Source organism: Podarcis bocagei (assembly GCF_964188305.1).
Source record: "Podarcis bocagei genome assembly, chromosome: 12".
NCBI lineage: Eukaryota > Metazoa > Chordata > Lepidosauria > Squamata > Lacertidae > Podarcis > Podarcis bocagei.
In genome coordinates this window covers 55,466,798-55,487,162 of record NC_138137.1, presented here as the reverse complement: position 1 = coordinate 55,487,162, position 20,365 = coordinate 55,466,798, and the positions used below count along the sequence as shown (strand labels likewise).

The following is a 20,365-nucleotide window of genomic DNA, read 5'->3' as shown; positions in this document are numbered from 1 at the left end:
CTCTGTCGTCCCCTTCTCCTTGTGCCCTCCATCTTTCCCAACCTCAGGGTCTTTTCCAGGGAGTCTTCTCTTCTCCTGAGGTGGCCAAAGTATTGGAGCCTCAGCTTCAGGATCTGTGCTTCCAGTGAGCACTCAGGGCTGATTTCCTTCAGAATGGAGAGGTTTGATCTTCTTGCAGTCCATGGGACTCTCAAGAGTCTCATCCAGCACCATAATTCAAATAATTGTGTATCATACACACACTGAAAGCACTAGCACCAACACTGAGTATCAGTTGCATTCTGTGGATTGATTTCCCGCTTCCCATTTTCTCTGGAATGTAGGAGCATCTTGTAGAACGAATCCCAGTTCTTCACACCGATGCCACTCATCCTGGAAACTGGTGTGAGAAGAAGCAATGTTCTGGGCTCCAGCCACATAACCCTGTTTCCATGAGCTAGAGTGTGGGAGCAGGAGCTGAGACAAAGTGTGCTGAGCCAAGAGCTGAGCAAGTGATATGACTTGACAACCATATGTCAGGAGTGCTCTGATGGTGTTTCCTGCTTGGCATGGGGTTGGACTCGATGGCCCTTGTGGTCTCTTCCAACTCTATGATTCTATGATTCTATGATCTGGACACTAAGAAACTCAAAAGGGCAGGGCTGGGAAATCTGTGGACCTCCAAGATGTCGCTGGACAGCAAACCCCATCATCCCTGATGACAATCACCATGATAGTTGGGCTGCTGGGAATTGAAGCCACCAACATCTGAAGGTCACAGTTTTCCCACCCCTGCGGTGCACTTAACTCACAACTTTCCCTTCCTTGCTTTGAAGGCATCACTTATGCATTTCGTCATAATTTCAGGATGGCGTCTGGAATTCTTGGAGCCAATCACTGACACTACAGTTACTGCTGGGGACCAGGCGACCTTCACCTGTGTTTTAAGTGAAGCAGTTCCAGTCAATGAAATCGCTTGGTATATTAACGATGTGGATATCCAAGCAGATGAAAACTGGAGGATCCAAGCAGAAGGAAATAGCTACAAACTCATACTGAAGAAAGCTCAACTGCATCACTCTGGAGAGGTGACCTTTGCTGCAAGGGATGCCATTGCGACAGCTAAGTTATCTGTCATAGGTAGGTTGGGAAAATCCAAGTTCCTGATGATTCTAGCTCTGATTTAGCATCATTAAGCTTTATTGTGGGGTCTGACAATAGTGCCACTTTTTCTATGCTTGGTGGAATGTCACATCAATGAGATTTTTAATCTTGTTGTCCTGAGTGTAACTTTCTGCATGATAAGTACTGCTGTAAATTCAGAACGTTCGCTGTTCAGATCATCCACCAAAGCACCACAGTGGCTCACGCGTTATATCGCTTTTCAAAAGATTTGTTCCAATTCCAACAAATCTGTTTGAAAAATCGATTGTGCCTTGGTTTGCTGACATCCTAACAAAGCCAGAATTATATTTAGTAGAATAATGATGTTGATTAAAAAAAACCAAAACCACTTCTGGTGCTATTTTCTCTGGAGCATCATTATACTTAACACGATGCCACTGTTTGATCTGAAAAGTTCTCAAGCACTTGTGGCTATGGAGGACTTGGTTTGCTGCCCCATGTTTGTGGTAAGATGCAGAGCATTTCCGAGATTCCCTGCTGAGCTACAACCCCTGTAGAATGATGTTCTTCTGACTTAAGCCATGTTCGGGCATTCATCACCCAGCTCTCCATGTTGAACAATATGTCAGAAATGATTATTTTCAGCAGCATTCTGCAAACGAGGTCTGGGCTAGCTTTTATAGGGCTGGAGCATCTTGGATGTAGCTGTGACAATGTACCTATCATAAGCAGGCCTGGTGTTAACAATTGGCCAGGTCTAGGGCTCTAGGGACACAGGTGGCGCCGTGGGTTAAACCACAGAGCCTAGGATTTGCCGATCAGAAGGTCGGCGGTTCGAATCACCGCAACGAGGGGGCTCCCGTTGCTCGGTCCCTGCTCCTGCCAACCTAGCAGTTCGAAAGCACGTCAAAGTGCAAGTAGATAAATAGGGACCGCTCTGGCGGGAAGGTAAACAGCGTTTCTGTGCGCTGCTCTGGTTCGCAAGAAGCGGCTTAGCCATGCTGGCCACATGACCCGGAAGCTGTCTGCGGACAAACACCAGCTCCCTTGGCCTATAGAGCGAGATGAGCGCGCAACCCCAGAGTCGGTCATGACTGGACCTAATGGTCAGGGGTCCCTTTACCTTTACCTTAGGGCTCTCATTGGTCTGACCTGCCTGCCACTCAGCACTGGGCAGCGGTACCAACTCGCAAAAAAATATGTGGGGAGGCAGGTAAATCCCGCCTTGCATAATCAATCATGAGATGTGGTGCGCACGCACCATTTGAATGGCAATGCGCATCAACTTGGGGCAGTGGTTGGTCCCATCAAATATTTTATTGGGTGTGTGTGAAGGGACCTCGGCCCCTAGCAGTTGGCTCTTACGGCCCCGGGACTGGTCTTGAATGTGTTGCCATACTTACAAGATGCAGCACTATTTTTATACATGCCTGGAACTCTGTTGTGCCTTCAGCCCTTCCTGACCCTCCTGAGGAACCGGAGATCATAAGTAAGACCAGCCACTCGGTCACCTTGTCCTGGTTCAAGCCGCTCAACAACGGGGGTGCTGACCTCATAGGCTACCGTGTCGAAATGAAAAGCCCAGGCAGTGACTGGCAGCCATGCGGCACCGGACTTACCCCAAGCACAGAGTTTGTAGTGGACAATCTCACAGCAGGCAAGACGTACAGATTCCGCATTTCAGCTGTCAGCAAAGCGGGTGCTGGGAAGCCAGTGCATTTGCCTCAAAGTGTGCAGCTAGGTGAGAATTAGAGGACCCCTCTGCTGTCCTGAGAGTAGCTCTACAGCTCAGCACCTTGCATGGCATGTGAGTTTTGCCGCGCAGCAGGAAGGATCTGTTTACTTTTCAGCAATTTGTAGGCAAGCTCCACGCTCAGGTTGTGCGTTATGTAAATGTAGTGGGCAAGCCAGGCATTGATGCATCAACTGAATTAGATTTGAAGGAAGAGCTCTCTGCTCCCCACTCTACCATTTTCTGGCTATAGCTTGTTACAGTCAACTTCAGGTGTCAAACGTAACCTATTTCAGAAGCCCATTCAGCTCCCAAAACTTTTGACAACCAAGGTATGGCATCTGATTGGTTGCAGGAGCTTCCTGCACTCAAGCAGAAGCTGCGTCAGATGTTCGGCTTCCGAAAAATGTTCAAAAACCGGAGCATTTACTTCTGGGTTTTCCGCGTTCAGGAGCTGAATAGTTCGAAAACTGAGCCGTTCACGAGCTGAGGTTTGACTGTACTCTGAAAATTCATGGTGGGGGGAAACACACACACACACACACACACACACACACACACACGTCTCAGGTTCTAAGTTCATGCCCAATTTGAACTCATTTCCGTATTGTGGCCTCTATTGCCTCCCCATGCTTATGACTGTCTCATCTCCACAAGGCCACATGTGTGTTTTCCCTAACCAAAGCTACATGCAACATCTTGGCAGCAGTGTGCTAAAAGACTAACACACCACTGTGAAGTCAAAGCCTGATCCTTCACAACTTAGTGGGGCTGTGACACTGTCTTCATATAATCAATTTCTACAACATCTATTTATCTCTCCTAATGAAGACTTCAAAGATAAAGCTGGTGATATGTTTTCATGGCTTTCATGGCTACTTCTTCCTTTTATTGGGTTTTATAAACAAGGATCATAACAATGATGATTGATACAAATAAATAGACCAAGTCTTCTCATGTCCTGTCAAGGAGATAAGCACGTAATTATAAAGCCTTTAGAAGACACTTGAAAGCAGCCCTGTATAGGGAGGTTTTTTAATGTTTAATGTTTTATGATGCTTTTATATATGTAGGAGGCTGCCCAGAGGTGGCTGGGGCAACCCAGTCAAATGGGCAGGGTACAAATATTAAAGGGACGTGGGTGGCACTGTGGGTTAAACCACAGAGCCTAGGACTTGCCAATCAGAAGGTCGGCTGTTCGCATCCCCGCAACGGGGTGAGCTCCCGTTGCTTGGTCCCTGCTCCTGCCAACCTAGCAGTTCAAAAGCATGTCAAAGTGCAAGTAGATAAATAGGTACCGCTCTGGTGGGAAGGTAAACGGCATTTCCGCGCGCTGCTCTGGTTCACCAGAAGCGGCTTAGTCATGCTGGCCACATGACCCGGAAGCTGTACGCCGGCTCCCTCAGCCAATAAAGCGAGATGAGTGACGCAACCCCAGAGTCAGCCATGACTGGACCTAATGGTCAGGGGTCCCTTTACCTTTACAAATAATAAAATTATTATTAGTAGTAGTATATCACAAAAAATAGAACAATAAATTTGCAGTAATATTTGCAACATATGGTTCATTGTTTGTGGTCATTGTACAAGTTCTTGAATGGGTTTAAACAAAAACAATAACAAAGGGGAATTAGAGTGGAGCAGATTTAACAAATAACATTCAATGTTGCATAGCCAAACACCTAATCAGAAGCCCTTGTGGTGTGCTCAGATTAAGTATAAGTAATAGCCATTTACCCCCTTACGTTACCAATGAAGCAATATATGATGTTGGTGAATATGGGACGTTGAAGTCCATGGCTGCTTCTAAAACCCTACGGAAGTCAAGATTTCTGTAGGTTCCGTATGGCACACTTGTGAAACCACTGCCATCATCACAGCTACTGCACATTCTTCTGCAAAGCAACGTTTGCATTTTAGTCCCTCTTTGATATAAACTTCTATGGGGTCAGAGATGAAGGGTGCAGACATGAGAGATTATTACAACTGAAACACTCATATTTCCAGTCCCATGCTAAGAAACTGCATTCGTGGTCCATGTAAAACCTAGTTCTGGAAGACTACCTGCAGAAGCACTGTAAAATTAAGGAATGTTGAAATGACGTTTGATTGAAAATAAGTGGTACTGGTAAAAAGATGCTTAAGAAAATGTAAATAGGGATTGATAATTGGAAATTGATACTTATAATAGGTTAATATATGGAGTAAGGATAAATGTTAGAGGGTAAGGATTTGCTGAATTTAATATTTGAACTGGAATACAAAATGGGAGGTGTGAGGAGGTCAAGAAACTAGTGAAGGAAATATAAGAGTTGAAAATATTAATCTATTTTCTGTTTTGATTTTTGGTTATTCTCTCTGTTTTTATTCTTTCTTTTTTCTTTTCTCTTCTGTTAACTGTTTTTTATTGTGCATTTTTTATGTGTTTTGTTTTTGTAGTTTAAATTTTGGAATTTGTTTTTACTGTTTGTGAAACATTAATAAATATTATTATATATATATATAAACCTAGTTCTGGAAACAAGGGAACACTCAGACATTTGTCTCACTTTTTTTCCCTTTTTTTTTTGCTGGTTATCCCTTCTTCTTTGTCGCTTTGCTTGTTGAAGCACAAAAGGAGAATTGTATGACATAAGCCCATTGTTCTTGATGTCTCCCATTCCAGAGCCAGCTGCAGTGACCGCAATCACTCGACCTTTGGCCGACAAGTCTGCCATGGAAGGGGAGAAGACTCGTTTAGAGTGCGAATTGTCCAAAGAAACCAAAGAGGTTGTTTGGCTCAAAGAAGGAAAACCAATCCAACCTGGCGGGAAGTACGAACTCATCTCAGAGGGCAAAAAACAGACCCTCATCATTCATGGCTTTAAAGCTGAAGATCAAGGGTCATACACCTGCATGGCATCTCCTGACATCAAAACATCCGCCAAACTTTCTGTTGAAGGTACATTTGCACCATCACTTTCACTGCTTTAGTAACCCCAGCCTAAAAGTGGTCTTGGAATTTATTCTGAAAACCATTTCAGTGTTCAAGTTTGTTTGTTTTTTAGTTCCATGCTACTGTTTCTCTACAGTAACCTTTGCTGACCTGATTTCACCCAGGTGTTACAGACAATAACTCCCATTTCCCAACACAGCCTCCTACTGTGCTGCATGATGTCAGATGAACTCCAAAATATTTGTTGTTGTTGTTGTTTTGGCTGTGTGTTTACCTTTCTTTCTTTATTTATTTTCCATTTTAAACAAAGTACAATAAATTTCAACAATCATCCGCTCACTTACTTGTCCATCACTCTGCCAACAGTGACTTCCTTCCCTCCCTCCAACAGGTTTTCCTATTTCAGTCTACTTCCCGCAGTTTTTTCTTATTTTGTCAAGTCCACGTCGTAAGATTTATTTCAGTCCTGCTAGTGTTTTCAGATTTCTACAGTTATTTTTTATATAATCCATAAATTTACTCCAATCTCTTTGGAATTTTGCTTCCTCCTGGTTTCGGATCTTGTAGGTTAGTTTTGCTAGTTCTGCATAATCCATCATTCTCGTCTGTCACTCCTCCACCGTTGGTAATTCCTGTACTTTCCATTTTTGGGCAAACAAAGCAGCAGTCGTTGCATACATAAATAACCTTTGATCCGCTTTTTCAATTTCCTCTCCCATCAAGCCCAGCAAAAAAGCTTCCGGCTTTTTGGGGAAGGTATATTTAAGCATCTTTTTCAATTCATTGTAAATCAGTTCCCAAAATAATTTTGTTTTCTCACATGACCACCACATGTGATAAAAATCACCACCCTTCTCTTTACATTTTTGCCAATTTCACAGGTGTTAAGTACCAACAGTACATCATTTTCATTATATTCTCTTTTTTATTTTTAAAAGATATTTATTAAAAGTTTTTAAGATATAACAAGAAAAAAGAAAAATAAACATACAAAATAAAAAAACAGTTAAAAACACACATTAATTTTCAATAACATAACTTCCATACACTTATTTCCTCGGACCTCCTCATACCTCCCTTCTTTGTATTCCAGTTCGATTTGTTAGTTCAGCAAATCCTTACCATTAAACTTTTACCCATTTGTGAAACCTCTTTTTTCTCTCTTCATATCTCTTAAAGCATTACAGTTGGAAACCGCTTAGTTTCTATCCAACATCCTTCTAACATTCATTAATTTTACAATGTTTCTGTAAGTAGTCTTTGAATTTCTTCCACTCTTCTTTCACCGACTCTTCTCCCTGGTCTCGGATTCTGCCAGTCATTTCTGCCAATTCCATGTAGTCAATCACTTTCATCTGCCATTCTTCCAGAGTGGGTAGATCTTGTGTCTTCCAATACTTTGCAATAAGTATTCTTGCTGCTGTTGTTGCATACATAAAAAAAGTTCTGTCCTTCTTTGGCACCAATTGGCCGACAATGCCCAGGAGAAAGGCCTCTGGTTTCTTAGGGAAGGTATATTTAAATACCTTTTTCAGTTCATTATATATCATTTCCCAGAAAGCCTTAATCTTTGGGCACGTCTACCAAAGGTGAAAGAATGTACCTTCCGTTTCTTTACATTTCCAACATTTGTTATCGGGCAAATGATAGATTTTTGCGAGCTTGACTGGGGTCATGTACCACCTGTATATCATTTTCATAATATTCTCTCTTAAGGCATTGCATGTCGTAAACTTCATACCTGTGGTCCATAACTGTTCCCAGTCAGCAAACATAATATTATGTCCAACATCCTGTGCCCATTTAATCATAACAGATTTCACCGTTTCATCCCGAGTATTCCATTTCAACAGCAAGTTATACATTCTTGACAAATTCTTAGTTTTGGGTTCTGTGATGGGATGATGAGCTGCTTGTGCGTAAAATCGTAGTCCCTCAGAGTTTGTGCAAGTCCACAAACCTCTGTCTGTGACGGAGCCCCTCAGACATGGCTGCTCTAGTCACTTGCAGATTCCGACAGTGGTTGCTTTCGGAAGCGCCTCCAGCATAAAAGCTCCTTAACGGAAACACGTCTCCGGGACTCGCGGCGTGACAGCTTCCGGCGAGGAATGGGTCTCCCTATGGGAGCTTCAGATACCTCCCCACTGTTCTCGCTGGACGTGTCCCTGAGCCCTCCCTCTTGCTCGCTTTCCCTCAGAGATCCACCTCTCCCCCTGCTGGTTCCTGCTTCATCTGCTGAGTCTCTACCAGCCTCTGTGAGCCCTTCCACCAGAGACCCACCTCTCCCCCTGCTGGTTCCTGCTTCAGCTGCTGAGTCTCTCCCAGCCTCCGTAAGCCCTTCCACCATCTGTTCCTCCGATGGCAGTTCCCTGACAGGTTCTAACAGTTCTGTTTCTAATTTTGACTTTTCCACCTGGAAGCCAATTTTCTTATCCAAATCATTTTCATTATATTCTCTTTCAGGGTGGCACATGCTGTAAATTTTATACTCTCATTCCACAATCTTACCCACGCATCATACTTGATATTGTACCAAAAATATTTGGAGGGCGCCAGATTTGCAAAGACTGCTCTATCATAATGCTCTGTTAGCCTCTCGGATGTTACTTTGTGAATATGTTACTGAACACAAGGGAGGGCAATGGAGAGCAAAGGCAGCATAAACTTATTGGGTGAAGATTTTCTCAAAGAGTGCTGAAAAATAACTCTGAAAGGGGGCATGTTTTGACACTATAGAAAATGTTCACAAATACTGAGTAGTTTCAGATCAGCATAAAACCCCACTCCCTAAATAAAGTTGTGTCAATGCGTATAGCTGGGGGGAAAGTGGGGATGCACTTGCCTAAGCAGTTGCCATGTTCTCTGCAACACCCCAATGCCAACACTGCTTTTGAAATTTATTTTATTTTAATTATTGAAAGTGTTTCTAAACCACACATCATCTAACACCAGAGCAGTTATATCTATATATAAATATATGGACATAATAAAATGTGCACAAAGCATGCTAAGGTGTGTGTCTGGGACATAATTGCATTATCCATGCTAGGGATGGAAGGATCTGTCGAAACAGAAAATTTCTTAATTTCTCATTTTTCAGGTGACAGCTCTCCATATTTTACAGTCATTTGCATTTTTTCCAGGGGGGAAAAATCCTCTTGAAAATTCATCAGCCTTTGAGTGTGAATTTCTCCTAATAAACACATTTTTAGATGCAGTTTTGACTAATGTGCACACCTTTTGTAAGCAATTTCTCCTAATATATGCATTTTGGTAAGCATTGTTTGGTTGGCAAACTGCATAGGGAAAGTGCAAATTTCAAAGGATAGCCGTGGCTCAGCCCACATACCATTTCAGGAAAGTGTGAATGTGATTCTGCTTTAAAAGAGCCCCGTATCAAATTTCTTCCCCCATTCATGGTAATTTGATTCCTTGCTTTTTTTTATTCATTTGCAGTAAGAGATAGCAATAGAAAGGACAGTTGGTTTTTGCTGAACTTATGGGCATGCATTGTCTGCCAAAATGCAATTTTTTTTGGAACTACTCCATCAACCTTCTAAGAGGTTTACATGCTATATAATATGACATTATATAGCTCTCAAAGACACAGGGTTGTATCTTGATGTTAATCTGGTCGTCCTGCTGCTCCTTGGTGTAATCATGAAACTGTGCTATTCTGTTTCCCTTAGTGTCAACTGTGTCCATGTTAAAAGAGGCCACTGAGAAAACCCTCAAGCCTGAGGAGCTTGGCGAGATAGCAGATGACCAGATGCAACCCAGTTTACCACCTGAAGCTGCTCAGGAGGGTGACCTCCACCTCCTATGGGAGGCTCTTGCCAAAAAGCGCAGGATGAGTCGGGAGCCAACTCTGGATTCGATCAGCGAATTGCCAGAAGAGGATGACAAACGTCAGAAACAGAGGAAGGAAGAAGCTGAGATCATTCAGTACTATTCGGAGGAATACTCTACCTGTGATGAGTCAGCTAAAGCAGGAGAAGCAGACTTCTCTGTCACCAGTTCAGATGACGAGTCAAGGGCTGGGACTCCTTCCCTTATTAACTACCTCAAAAAGGCGAGCACAACCAGCGTTAGTTCTAAAGTCCAGACTGTCTCTGCAGGGAAAGTCTCTAAACAGTGGGAGAAAGCAGGTCCTGAGCCATCTGCTCTTGCTAAGCCTGTTGAACCAGAAGCTGTAGAAGGAGATCTGGATGACCCTTCGTTGTCTCACGCAGCTGTGAAGATCCAGGCTGCTTTCAAAGGGTACAAAGTGCGGAAAGAGATCAAGCAGCAAGAATGCCCCGTGTTTGCCGAGACCTTCAAGGACTTCTTTGGAGAACCAGGAAGCACCCTCCACCTTGAGTGTGTGGCTCAAAGCAAAACCGACATGAAGGTCCGCTGGCTGAAAGACGGCGTTGAAGTTTTGGACGGGCGCCATTGCCACATAGACAATTACAGCGACGGGACCTGCTCCTTGATCATCACTGGCCTCGAAATGAATGACGTTGGCAAGTACACCTGCGAGGTATCCAATAAGTTTGGCAAGGCCTCCCACAGCGCCAAGGTGACAGTGGGTGTCCCACCTCAAGCCCCCGTACGGAAACACAAGGCTGCCAAAAAGATCCCCGAGAGTGAGGAGAGCTCTTCTGGCAGCGAGTTGGACGACGCTTTCCGTAAAGCAGGGAGGAGGCTTCACAAGCTGTTCAAGTCAAAAATATCCACAGAGATTTCGGACGTGGACGAGGAACTCTTTGTTAGTGCTGATGAGGGAGAGATAGAGGTGGTGGACCACCAGACCTACCGTGAAGATGAGAGGTACATCTACATCAAGTTTGAAGTTATGGCTGAGGCGAAGACAGCTGCTAGCCGGTTTAGAGAAATGTTTGCTGCTATGGGTATTGCTGTTGAGATTGACATCCTAGATCAAGGCTCCAAGAAGATAGAGCTGCGTATTGGGAAAGCCACACCTCCTGCCCCAGGGCAACTGAGAACCCTGGTGAAAAGACCACCACCTCCTTTGCTTACATCTGACACTGGTAAGTGATGCATGCAGGTCAGGGCAGGTGGGGCCCAATTGACCAGCTTTTTTTAATCCTAGTTCAGATGCAGATTGCGTGGCAAGTCCCCCTCCCCCCTTGGGAAATAAAGACACAGGACACGGTATTTAAGGTTAATGGGCGGAAAAGGCCACAACTTTATTGATTGAAGGAATTGAGTGGTATTGGCTTAGGCATTGGTCCTATCAACTTACCAGCTTCAGCCCGATTGCATGAAGGCTGGTAAGGGTTAACCATCAGTGGGGGGGGGGAGTCCTGCTGATGTACATCAACTAGGAACTCCCCCTGGGTCACCACTTGGGGGCGTGCCTTAGGCCCACACCTCCATAGGCTTCGGACAGGGCAACACCCCCCGGAATCCTTTACTGGACTACCCTTCAATATATGGGGGAGGTGATAGCGCTTCCTTCCCCCTCATTTGCATAAAAATACCCCTACCAATGCCTAACCGCCAATGCTGAGAAGTTGTGACGATTTGCTACGAGGTAGGCGAAAAACCACATGGCTGGTGCCAATTTGCCAAGTGGAAAAAAAATCCTGCCAGGCCCTTTGACGGCGACCATAGCAAGGTCAGAGCAGGGACTAAGGGCAGGTGGGGTGGGAAACTGGGTCAGCTGGAACGGTGAAGCGAGGGCAGTCCTTGGGCACGCAGGCCCTAAATAGCCCAGGTCATGCCTCCCTGGCCAGCCAATTGGCTGGACAGGGAGATGACGCGCCCGAGGATTTCCTCATTCTCGCGGGGCTGTGAGTCAGCCCCCGCATGTGTGGGGAGGGCATGGGCCCGCAACCCCACCTCCTCTCAAGTTTGGAAGTGGCTTTCCCCAATCACCTGAAATCTCAGGGTGGTAGTCAACAAAGTTATACTCAGAGTAGACCCACTGAAATTATGTTAGGTCGATTAATTCCAATAGACCTACTCTGAGTACTATTTAGTCGAATACCACCCATAGTATCAAAGATCTGTAAATCCTGACATAGAATCATAGAATCATAGAGTTGGAAGAGACCACAAGGGCCATCGAGTCCAACCCCCTGCCAAGCAGGAAACACCATCAGAGCACTCCTGACATATGGTTGTCAAGCCTCTGCTTTAAGACCTCCAAAGTAGGAGACTCCACCACACTCCTTGGCAGCAAATTCCACTGTCGAACAGCTCTTACTGTCAGGAAGTTCTTCCTAATGTTTAGGTGGAATCTTCTTTCTTGTAGTTTGGATCCATTGCTCCGTGTCCGCTTCTCTGGAGCAGCAGAAAACAACCTTTCTCCCTCCTCTATGTGACATCCTTTTATATATTTGAACATGGCTATCATATCACCCCTTAACCTCCTCTTCTCCAGGCTAAACATGCCCAGCTCCCTTAGCCGTTCCTCATAAGGCATCGTTTCCAGGCCTTTGACCATTTTGGTTGCCCTCCTCTGGACACATTCCAGTTTGTCAGTGTCCTTCTTGAATTGTGGTGCCCAGAACACGCAGACCAGGTGAGGTCTGACCAGAGCAGAATACAGTGGCACTATTACTTCCCTTGATCTAGATGCTATACTCCTATTGATGCAGCCCAGGATTGCATTGGCTTTTTTAGCTGCCGCGTCACACTGTTGGCTCATGTCAAGTTTGTGGTCAACCAAGACTCCTAGATCCTTTTCACATGTACTGCTCTCAAGCCAGGTGTCACCCATCTTGTATTTGTGCCTCTCATTTTTTTTGCCCAAGTGCAATACTTTACATTTCTCCCTGTTAAAATTCATCTTGTTTGTTTTGGCCCAGTTCTCTAATCTGTCAAGGTCGTTTTGAAGTGTGATCCTGTCCTCTGGGGTGTTAGCCACCCCTCCCAGTTTGGTGTCATCTGCAAATTTGATCAGGATGCCCTTGAGTCCATCATCCAAGTCGTTGATAAAGATGTTGAATAAGACCGGGCCCAAGACAGAACCCTGTGGCACCCCACTAGTCACTCTTCTCCAGGATGAAGAGGAACCATTGATGAGCACCCTTTGGGTTCGGTCAGTCAGCCAATTACAAATCCACTGAATGGTAGCATAGTCAAGACCGCATTTTACCAGCTTCTTTACAAGAATATCATGGGGCACCTTGTCAAATGCCTTACTGAAATCAAGGTAGGCTATATCCACTGAGTTCCCTTCATCTACCAGGCTTGTAATTCTGTCAAAAAACGAGATCAGGTTAGTCTGACATGACTTATTTTTCAGAAATCCATGCTGACTATTGGTGATCACAGCATTCCTTTCTAGGTGTTCACAGACTGTTTTCTTAATGATCTGCTCCAGAATCTTCCCTGGTATTGATGTCAGACTGACTGGGCGGTAATTATTTGGGTCCTCTCTTTTCCCCTTTTTGAAAATAGGGACAACATTTGCCCTCCTCCAGTCTGCCGGGACTTCGCCTCTTCTCCAGGAATTCTCAAAGATGACTGCCAGTGGTTCTGAGATCACATCTGCCAGTTCTTTTAATACTCTTGGATGCAGTTCATCTGGCCCTGGAGACTTGAATACATCTAAACTAGCCAAGTATTCTTGTACTATCTCCTTAGTTATTCTGGGCTGTGTTTCCTTTGCTGAATCATTTCCTCCAAATTCTTCAGGTCGGGCATTGTTTTCTTTATCGGAGAAGACTGAGGCAAAGAAGGCATTGAGGAGTTCAGCCCTTTCTGTGTCCCCTGTTTGCATTTCACCATCTTCTCCTCTGAGTGACCCCACTGTTTCTTTGTTCTTCCTTTTGCTACGAACATACCCATAAAAGCCTTTTTTGTTGCTTTTAACCTCTCTAGCAAGCCTGAGTTCATTCTGTGCTTTAGCTTTTCTGACTTTGTGTCTACACGTGCTGGCTATTTGTTTGAATTCCTCTTTGACACGTGCTGGCTAATCAGGTACCACCTGAAATGGTGGTTTGAAGATGACTGAGATCAGAATTGTTTAATTCGTTTACAGCTTGGTAATGTTTGCATTCTGCTCTTCCTCAAAGGAGCTCAGATCAATGTGCATTAAGTTCTCATTTGATTTCCCAAACTTGCTTAGCTACATGGAAATACATAAACCCATGGGCTCTGTTTTGCTTTTATTAAAATTTATAATAATAAACCTCTCTCCCAAGTATCGAACACAAAGGAAACTTCTGAAAATGCACTATATGCTCCACACCTTGGAGAAACTGAGTGCAACAGTGTTGTCTCCCCACCTGTGATTCCCATCATCTGGTATGCACTGGTATGCTGCCTCCGATAGTCCCTATGGATCCTCCATGATTTTCCCCCCTAATCCACTTTTACAGCCACCCAGGTTGGTGGCTATCATCATATCACCTTTTTGAAGTAGGTTAGGTTAGAGGTTGCCCGTCTTCAACCCCAGAACCTTTCCCAAAAATTAGAAGCCTACTTACAGCAGAAGTGCTTATCTTGTCACACATGTACCTGGGATTACAAGAAGATTGCAGTTTGAATTTAGCATGGCACCAAAACCAAAAAAGACACTATGTATAGAACGAGGCGTGGAGGGAGCTACAGATACTTTAAAGGTAAAGGGACCCCTGACCATTAGGTCCAGCCGTGGCCGACTCTGGGGTTGCAGCGCTCATCTCGCTTTATTGGCCAAGGGAGCCAGCGTACAGCTTCCGGGTCATGTGGCCAGCATGACTAAGCCGCTTCTGGCGAACCAGAGCAGTGCACGGAAACACTGTTTATCTTCCCGCTGGAGCGGTACCTATTTATCTACTGGCACTTTGACGTGCTTTCGAACTGCTAGGTTGGAAGGAGCAGGGACTGAGCAACGGGAGCTTACCCCGTCGCGGGGATTCGAACCACCGACCTTTTGATCAACAAGTCCTAGGCTCTGTGGTTTAACCCACAGCGCCACCCGCCACCCGCGTCCCTAGAGATACTTTATTGCCACATAAATATGTACATTTCTGTTTTTGTAATTATCCTCAAAACAATTCCAGCTCCCATCTTCATAACTGAACTTCAAAACCAAGAGGTACAGGATGGATATCCAGTCAGTTTTGACTGTGTTGTTATCGGCAAGCCAACCCCCACCATCCGGTGGTTCAAGGATGGGAGGGTTATTGAAGAGGACGATCACTACATGATCAACGAGGACCAGGAAGGCTGCCACCAGCTGATCATTACGGCTGTGGTCCCCCTTGACATGGGCGTCTACCGCTGTCTGGCTGAAAACAGCATGGGCGTGTCTTCAACTAAAGCCGAGCTGAGAGTGGACTGTGAGTATTACCCAGAGATACAGAAATACTCAAGTTCAATAATTATGACCTGGAATAATAATAATAATAATAATAATAATAATAATAATAATAATAATGAAATTTTTATTTGTATCCCGCCCTTCCCTGAGAGCCAGTGTGGTGTAGTGGTTAAGAGTGGTAGACTCGTAATCTGGTGAACCAGGTTCGATTCCCCGCTCCTCCACATGCAGCTGCTGGGTGACCTTGGGCCAGTCACACTTCTTTGAAGTCTCTCAGCCTCACTCACCTCACAGAGTGTTTGTTGTGGGGGAGGAAGGGAAAGGAGAATGTTAGCCGCTTTGAGACTCCTTCAGGTAGTGATAAAGCGGGATATCAAATCAAATCCAAACTCCTCCCGGCCAAAGCTGGGCTCAGAGCGGCTAACAACAAGTAAGAATAGCACAGAGTACATAAAATCACACAGTCAATTAATTAAAATACATTCTAAAATCAATTCAGAATCAAATTAATGGCAACCATTGGATTAAAGTTCTATGAGCATTACAGAAGGAGAGAAGGGGTCAGACTGTGCCTTGGCCAAAGGTCTTGCAGGCCCTGCGGAAAGATGTCAAGTCCCACAGGGCCCTAGTCTCTTGTGACAGAGCGTTCCACCAGATTGGGGCCACGGCCAAAAAAGCCCTGGCTCTGGTCAAGGCCAGCCTAACCTCCCTGTCGCCAGGGATCTCCAAGATGTTTTTATTTGAAGACCGCAAGGTCCTCCGTGGGACATACCAGGAGAGGCGATCCCGTAGGTACGAGGGTACTAGGCCGTATAGGGCTTTAAAGGTTAAAACCAGCACCTTGAACCTGATCCTGTACTCCACCGGGAACCAGTGCAGCTGGTATAGCACCGGGTGAATGTGATTCTGCAGCGAGGACCCCGTAAGGAGTCTCACCACGGCATTCTGCACCCGCTGGAGTTTCAAGGGCAGCCCCACATAGGAAGTGTGAAATGTATCACAACCAGTGTGTCCTATCACACATGACTAAGTGAATACGGGGATGTCAAATTCAAAGAGGATGGTGAGATCATTGTCAGTTTAGAAATAGGCAAATACTCATTGTGGGTGAATCCATCCCTAGTTTGCTATGCATTCAGAGCACTCCACGCACCACAAAATTCCTGTGTGAGAGGCATGAACAAGCTCCTGGTATGCAGATCATTGTAAACAACAAGTACAGTGGTACCTCGGGTTAAGTACTTAATTCATTCCGGAGGTGCGTTCTTAACCTGAAGCACCACTTTAGCTAATGGGGACTCCTGCTGCTGCCGCACTGCTGCTGCACGATTTCTGTTCTCATCCTGAAGCAAAGTTCTTAACCCGAGGTAATATTTCTGGGTTAATGGAGTCTCTAACCTGAAGTGTATGTAACCTGAAGTGTATGTAACCCAAGGTACCACTGTACTGGGAAGCTGCAGTCAATCACAGTTTTCCAGCTTAAATATAATCAGCAACCCCTCCCCACATAAAATGTTATGATAGAGTCACAAAATCATAGAATTGTAACATTGGAAGGGACCATAGAATCAGAATTGAAGGGACCCCAGTGTTCAAAATATGGCTGTATACACGCCCTGATTCCTACATGCAACTGTCTTTCAGTGAAGGATTTTAAAAACTTGTGGATGGCAAACATTTTCTCCCTGTGCTCTTGTGAGCCTCCCTAGAAGTTGGATCCTTACCCCTGTCTGCAATGTGTTGGAACAGTCTGAAAGGTCTTTTGAACAACACCTTCTGGGGCTCTCAGTAACTCCACTTGCACTTCTTCCACTTTGCTGCGTAAGCAGCAGAGAGTACATTTTGAGAGTAAACCATTGATGCTGCCAGAGGACTGGTTCACAACCTCCTCTCTGCACAACTGCCTGGGCCTCCCTTGCGTTGCCTCTGTTAGTACTCCTGACATGAAGCAACACACAATGTTTGGATTTTTTTTCTTTTCCATTCACTAGTGACCAGTACAGACTATGATACAGCAGCAGATGCAACAGAAACTTCATCCTACTACAGCGCCAAAGGGTATCTCTCCAGGTAAGCGCTGCCTGCACACTGGAAAACATTACACTGTCATCACAATGTTGTTGTTGTTTAGTCGTGTCCGACTCTGCGTGACCCCATGGACCCGAGCACACCAGGCACTCAGGGCTGATTTCCTTAAGAATCGATAGGTTTGATCTTCTTGCAGTCCATGGGACTCTCAAGAGTCTCCTCCAGCACCAGAATTCAAAAGCATCCATTCTTCGGCGATCAGCCTTCTTGATGGTCCAGCTCTCACTTCCATACATCACTACTGGGAAAACCATGGCTTTAACTATACGGACCTTTGTTGGTAAGGTGATGTCTCTGCTTTTTAGGATGCTGTCTAGGTTTGTCATTGCATTTCTCCCAAGAAGCAGGCATCTTTTAATTTCATGGCTGCTGTCACCATCTGCAGTGATCATGGAACCCAAGAAAGTAAAATCTCTCATTGCCTCCATTTCTTCCCCTTCTATTTGCCAGGAGGTGGTGGGCCCAGTGGCCATGATGTCATCACAGTATTAGTATATAAAACCAATATTGGTATATAAAAGAGTTGGAAGGGGCCACGGGGGTTATTTAGCCCAACCCACTGCAATGCAGGAATCTTTTGCCTGATGTGGGGCTTGAACCCCCACAACCTTGAAATTAAGAATTTAATGCTCTACTTACTGAGCTACCCAGCAGCTCATTGTGGCCACAGGAACCTTCTGTGTTGGCCACAGCTCATGGTAAGCTGTCTTTTCACCAGAGCTTTGGGTTATATGTAAAACATTTCATTTATTCCTCCCTGCCTGAACCAGCCGTGAGCAAGAAGGAGTGGAATCTATGACTGAAGAGGAGCAGCTGCCACAGATTCTAGATGAACTTCACGACATCCATGTAGCTCCAGGAGCAGCTTTGGCCAAATTCCATCTGAAGGTGAAAGGTAACCAAAACTCCCCACCTCTGCTGTGTGTCAACTTTTGGCAGAACCTGCTTACTTTTTCATAAAACGTATCTAACAATTTAGGATTATTATTATATTTATTACCCACCCTTCACCAGCAGGTTGCAGTACATTTATTCAGTATGTTCATATTCTAAAGATGAATTTTTGACCCAGTGGGTGTCATCTAGCTACATAGATGCTCTAGTGCAAGGATTTCTGCTTACACAACTAAATTTCTCCTTCCCATGCCTCCTGTGTCCTCCCCAAATCTGCTCTGGAGAGTTGGGGGGGCCTCAGATCAGAAGGTGATTGGGGAGGCCCGACAAAAGAACAGTGGCAAAAGAAATTAATGGACTATGTGGAATTGGCAAAAGTAAAGGTAAGGGACCCCTGACCATTAGGTCCAGTCGTGGCTGACTCTGGGGTTGCGGCGCTCATCTCGCTTTACTGGCCGAGGGAGCCGGCGTACAGCTTCCGGGTCATGTGGCCAGCATGACTAAGCCGCTTCTGGTGAACCAGAGCAGCACACGGAAATGCCATTTACCTTCCCACCACAGTGGTACCTATTTATCTATTTGCACTTTGACGTGCTTTTGAACTGCTAGGTTGGCAGGAGCAGGGACTGAGCAACGGGAGCTCACCCCGTCACGGGGATTCTGACGCACAAACTACATGACAAGGACAATCGTGGCTTTAAAGAGGAATGGGAACCTTTTACAAAGTGTTTAAACAAACAACAAAATGAGCTGGACTCCTTGGCAGGTTTTGAATAAACATGCACAATTTATTCGTTAACATAACAGATGGAAAAAATAGAAAATTTTACATTTTTATAACATGCAGAGAACAATGTATGTAAATAAATCAGAAAGAGGAACTGGGGGAAGTCGTAGGGGGGAGAGGGGTATGTGGGGGTGGGAGGGAAAAATGGGGGGGGGAATACAATTGTTGAAATAATTTGTTATGTGAAAATAACCAATAAAAACTTTTTTTTTTAAAAAAAGGAGGGGCTTGGGGAGGGGCAGCTATTTTGCTTAACCTTACATTGAGCAAATCTGTTTAGCTGAATAGCGCCTATTGTTGCTACTCTTTCCTTGGAGGGGTACATGTGTGTTCAAAAGAGCTAAGCATGGGGGCTAGGAAATTTAACCAATCTCTTCTCACTTTTCTTTTTGATATACAGTGGTGCCCCGCAAGACGAATGCCTCGCAAGACGGAAAACTCGCTAGACGAAAGAGTTTTCCGTTTTGGAGGTGCTTCGCAAAACGAATCTCCTATGGGCTTGCATCGCAAGACGACAATGTCTTGCGAGTTCCTGCTGGGTTTTTTTTCCTCCCCCCCTTTTTCTAAGCCGCTAAGCCGCTTATCAGCTGATCTGATCAGCAGATAAGCCGCTAAAAGCAGCTAAAAGCCGCTAATAGCGCTAAGCCGCTTATCAGCTGATCCGATCAGCAGATAAGCCGCTAAAAGCCTCTAAAAGCCGCTAATAGCGCTAATCCTTCAATGGGCTTGCTTCGCAAGACGGAAAAAACCGCTAGACGAAGAGAATCACAGAACGGATTCTTTTCGTCTTGAGAAGCACCACTGTACCTTATCTATTCCTACCTTTCTTTATTCTGCATAGGTTACCCACAGCCTCGCCTCTACTGGTTCAAAGATGGTCAGCCACTGCATGCGTCAGACCGACTCTTGAAGACAGACAAGAGGGAGTTTCATGCCCTTGAAATTCTCAACGTCACAAAGCAGGACGCTGGTCAATATTCTGTATTTATTAGGAACTCGGCTGGTTCAGCATATTCAGCGGCCAGGTTGCTTGTCAAAGGTTAGCCGTGTGATGCTGAAATGATGGCTTATGTTGTGCCCAGAAGTGTGTGTGAGGCCTACCGCTCTCAACAAGAATAACAAAAGCATGGTATATTGCTTATCCAGTACCAAGCAGCCTGCAAAACAAAATTTAAAATTAAAACAAGGGATAGCTAACTGGCAAAACAATTTCTCTGGCTCCTGGGCACATTGATAAATGTTAGTAGGAGGTGCACCAAATATCTAGTTTTATTTTTGAACTAGAAATTAGCAAAATGGTATGGTAGTAGTTTCTCTCCCACAACCCGCTCACATTATTTTTGGCTAATATTCTCCTTCTTAAATGCCATGGTTTCACTTTGTAGCCATATCTTCTTCCTACCTACAGGTGAAACTTGAAAAATTAGAATATCGTGGAAAAGTTCATTTATTTCAGTAATTCAACTTAAAAGGTGAAACTAATATATGAGATAGACTCGTGACACGCAAAGATAGATATGTCAAACCTTTATTTGTTGTGATGATTATGGCATACAGCTGATG

General features: G+C 44.8%; 1 protein-coding gene and 1 long non-coding RNA gene across 2 annotated transcripts in view; one reads left to right on the top strand and one right to left on the bottom strand.

Annotated features, from left to right (window-relative positions):
- The window catches only part of OBSCN (obscurin, cytoskeletal calmodulin and titin-interacting RhoGEF), a 285,408-nt gene that overhangs the window by 160,048 nt on the left and 104,995 nt on the right, over nt 1-20,365 (top strand). Inside the window, exons 63-70 of the mRNA XM_081163401.1 lie at nt 847-1,119; nt 2,558-2,845; nt 5,502-5,777; nt 9,461-10,804; nt 14,774-15,052; nt 17,025-17,103; nt 17,892-18,016; nt 19,644-19,841. Of these exons, the coding sequence (XP_081019527.1) occupies nt 847-1,119; nt 2,558-2,845; nt 5,502-5,777; nt 9,461-10,804; nt 14,774-15,052; nt 17,025-17,103; nt 17,892-18,016; nt 19,644-19,841 (2,862 nt within the window). The remainder of the gene's footprint in view (nt 1-846; nt 1,120-2,557; nt 2,846-5,501; nt 5,778-9,460; nt 10,805-14,773; nt 15,053-17,024; nt 17,104-17,891; nt 18,017-19,643; nt 19,842-20,365) is intronic.
- Nucleotides 1-20,365, bottom strand: part of LOC308569782 — a 137,241-nt gene that overhangs the window by 89,276 nt on the left and 27,600 nt on the right. The gene's annotated exons all lie outside the window — the stretch shown is intronic.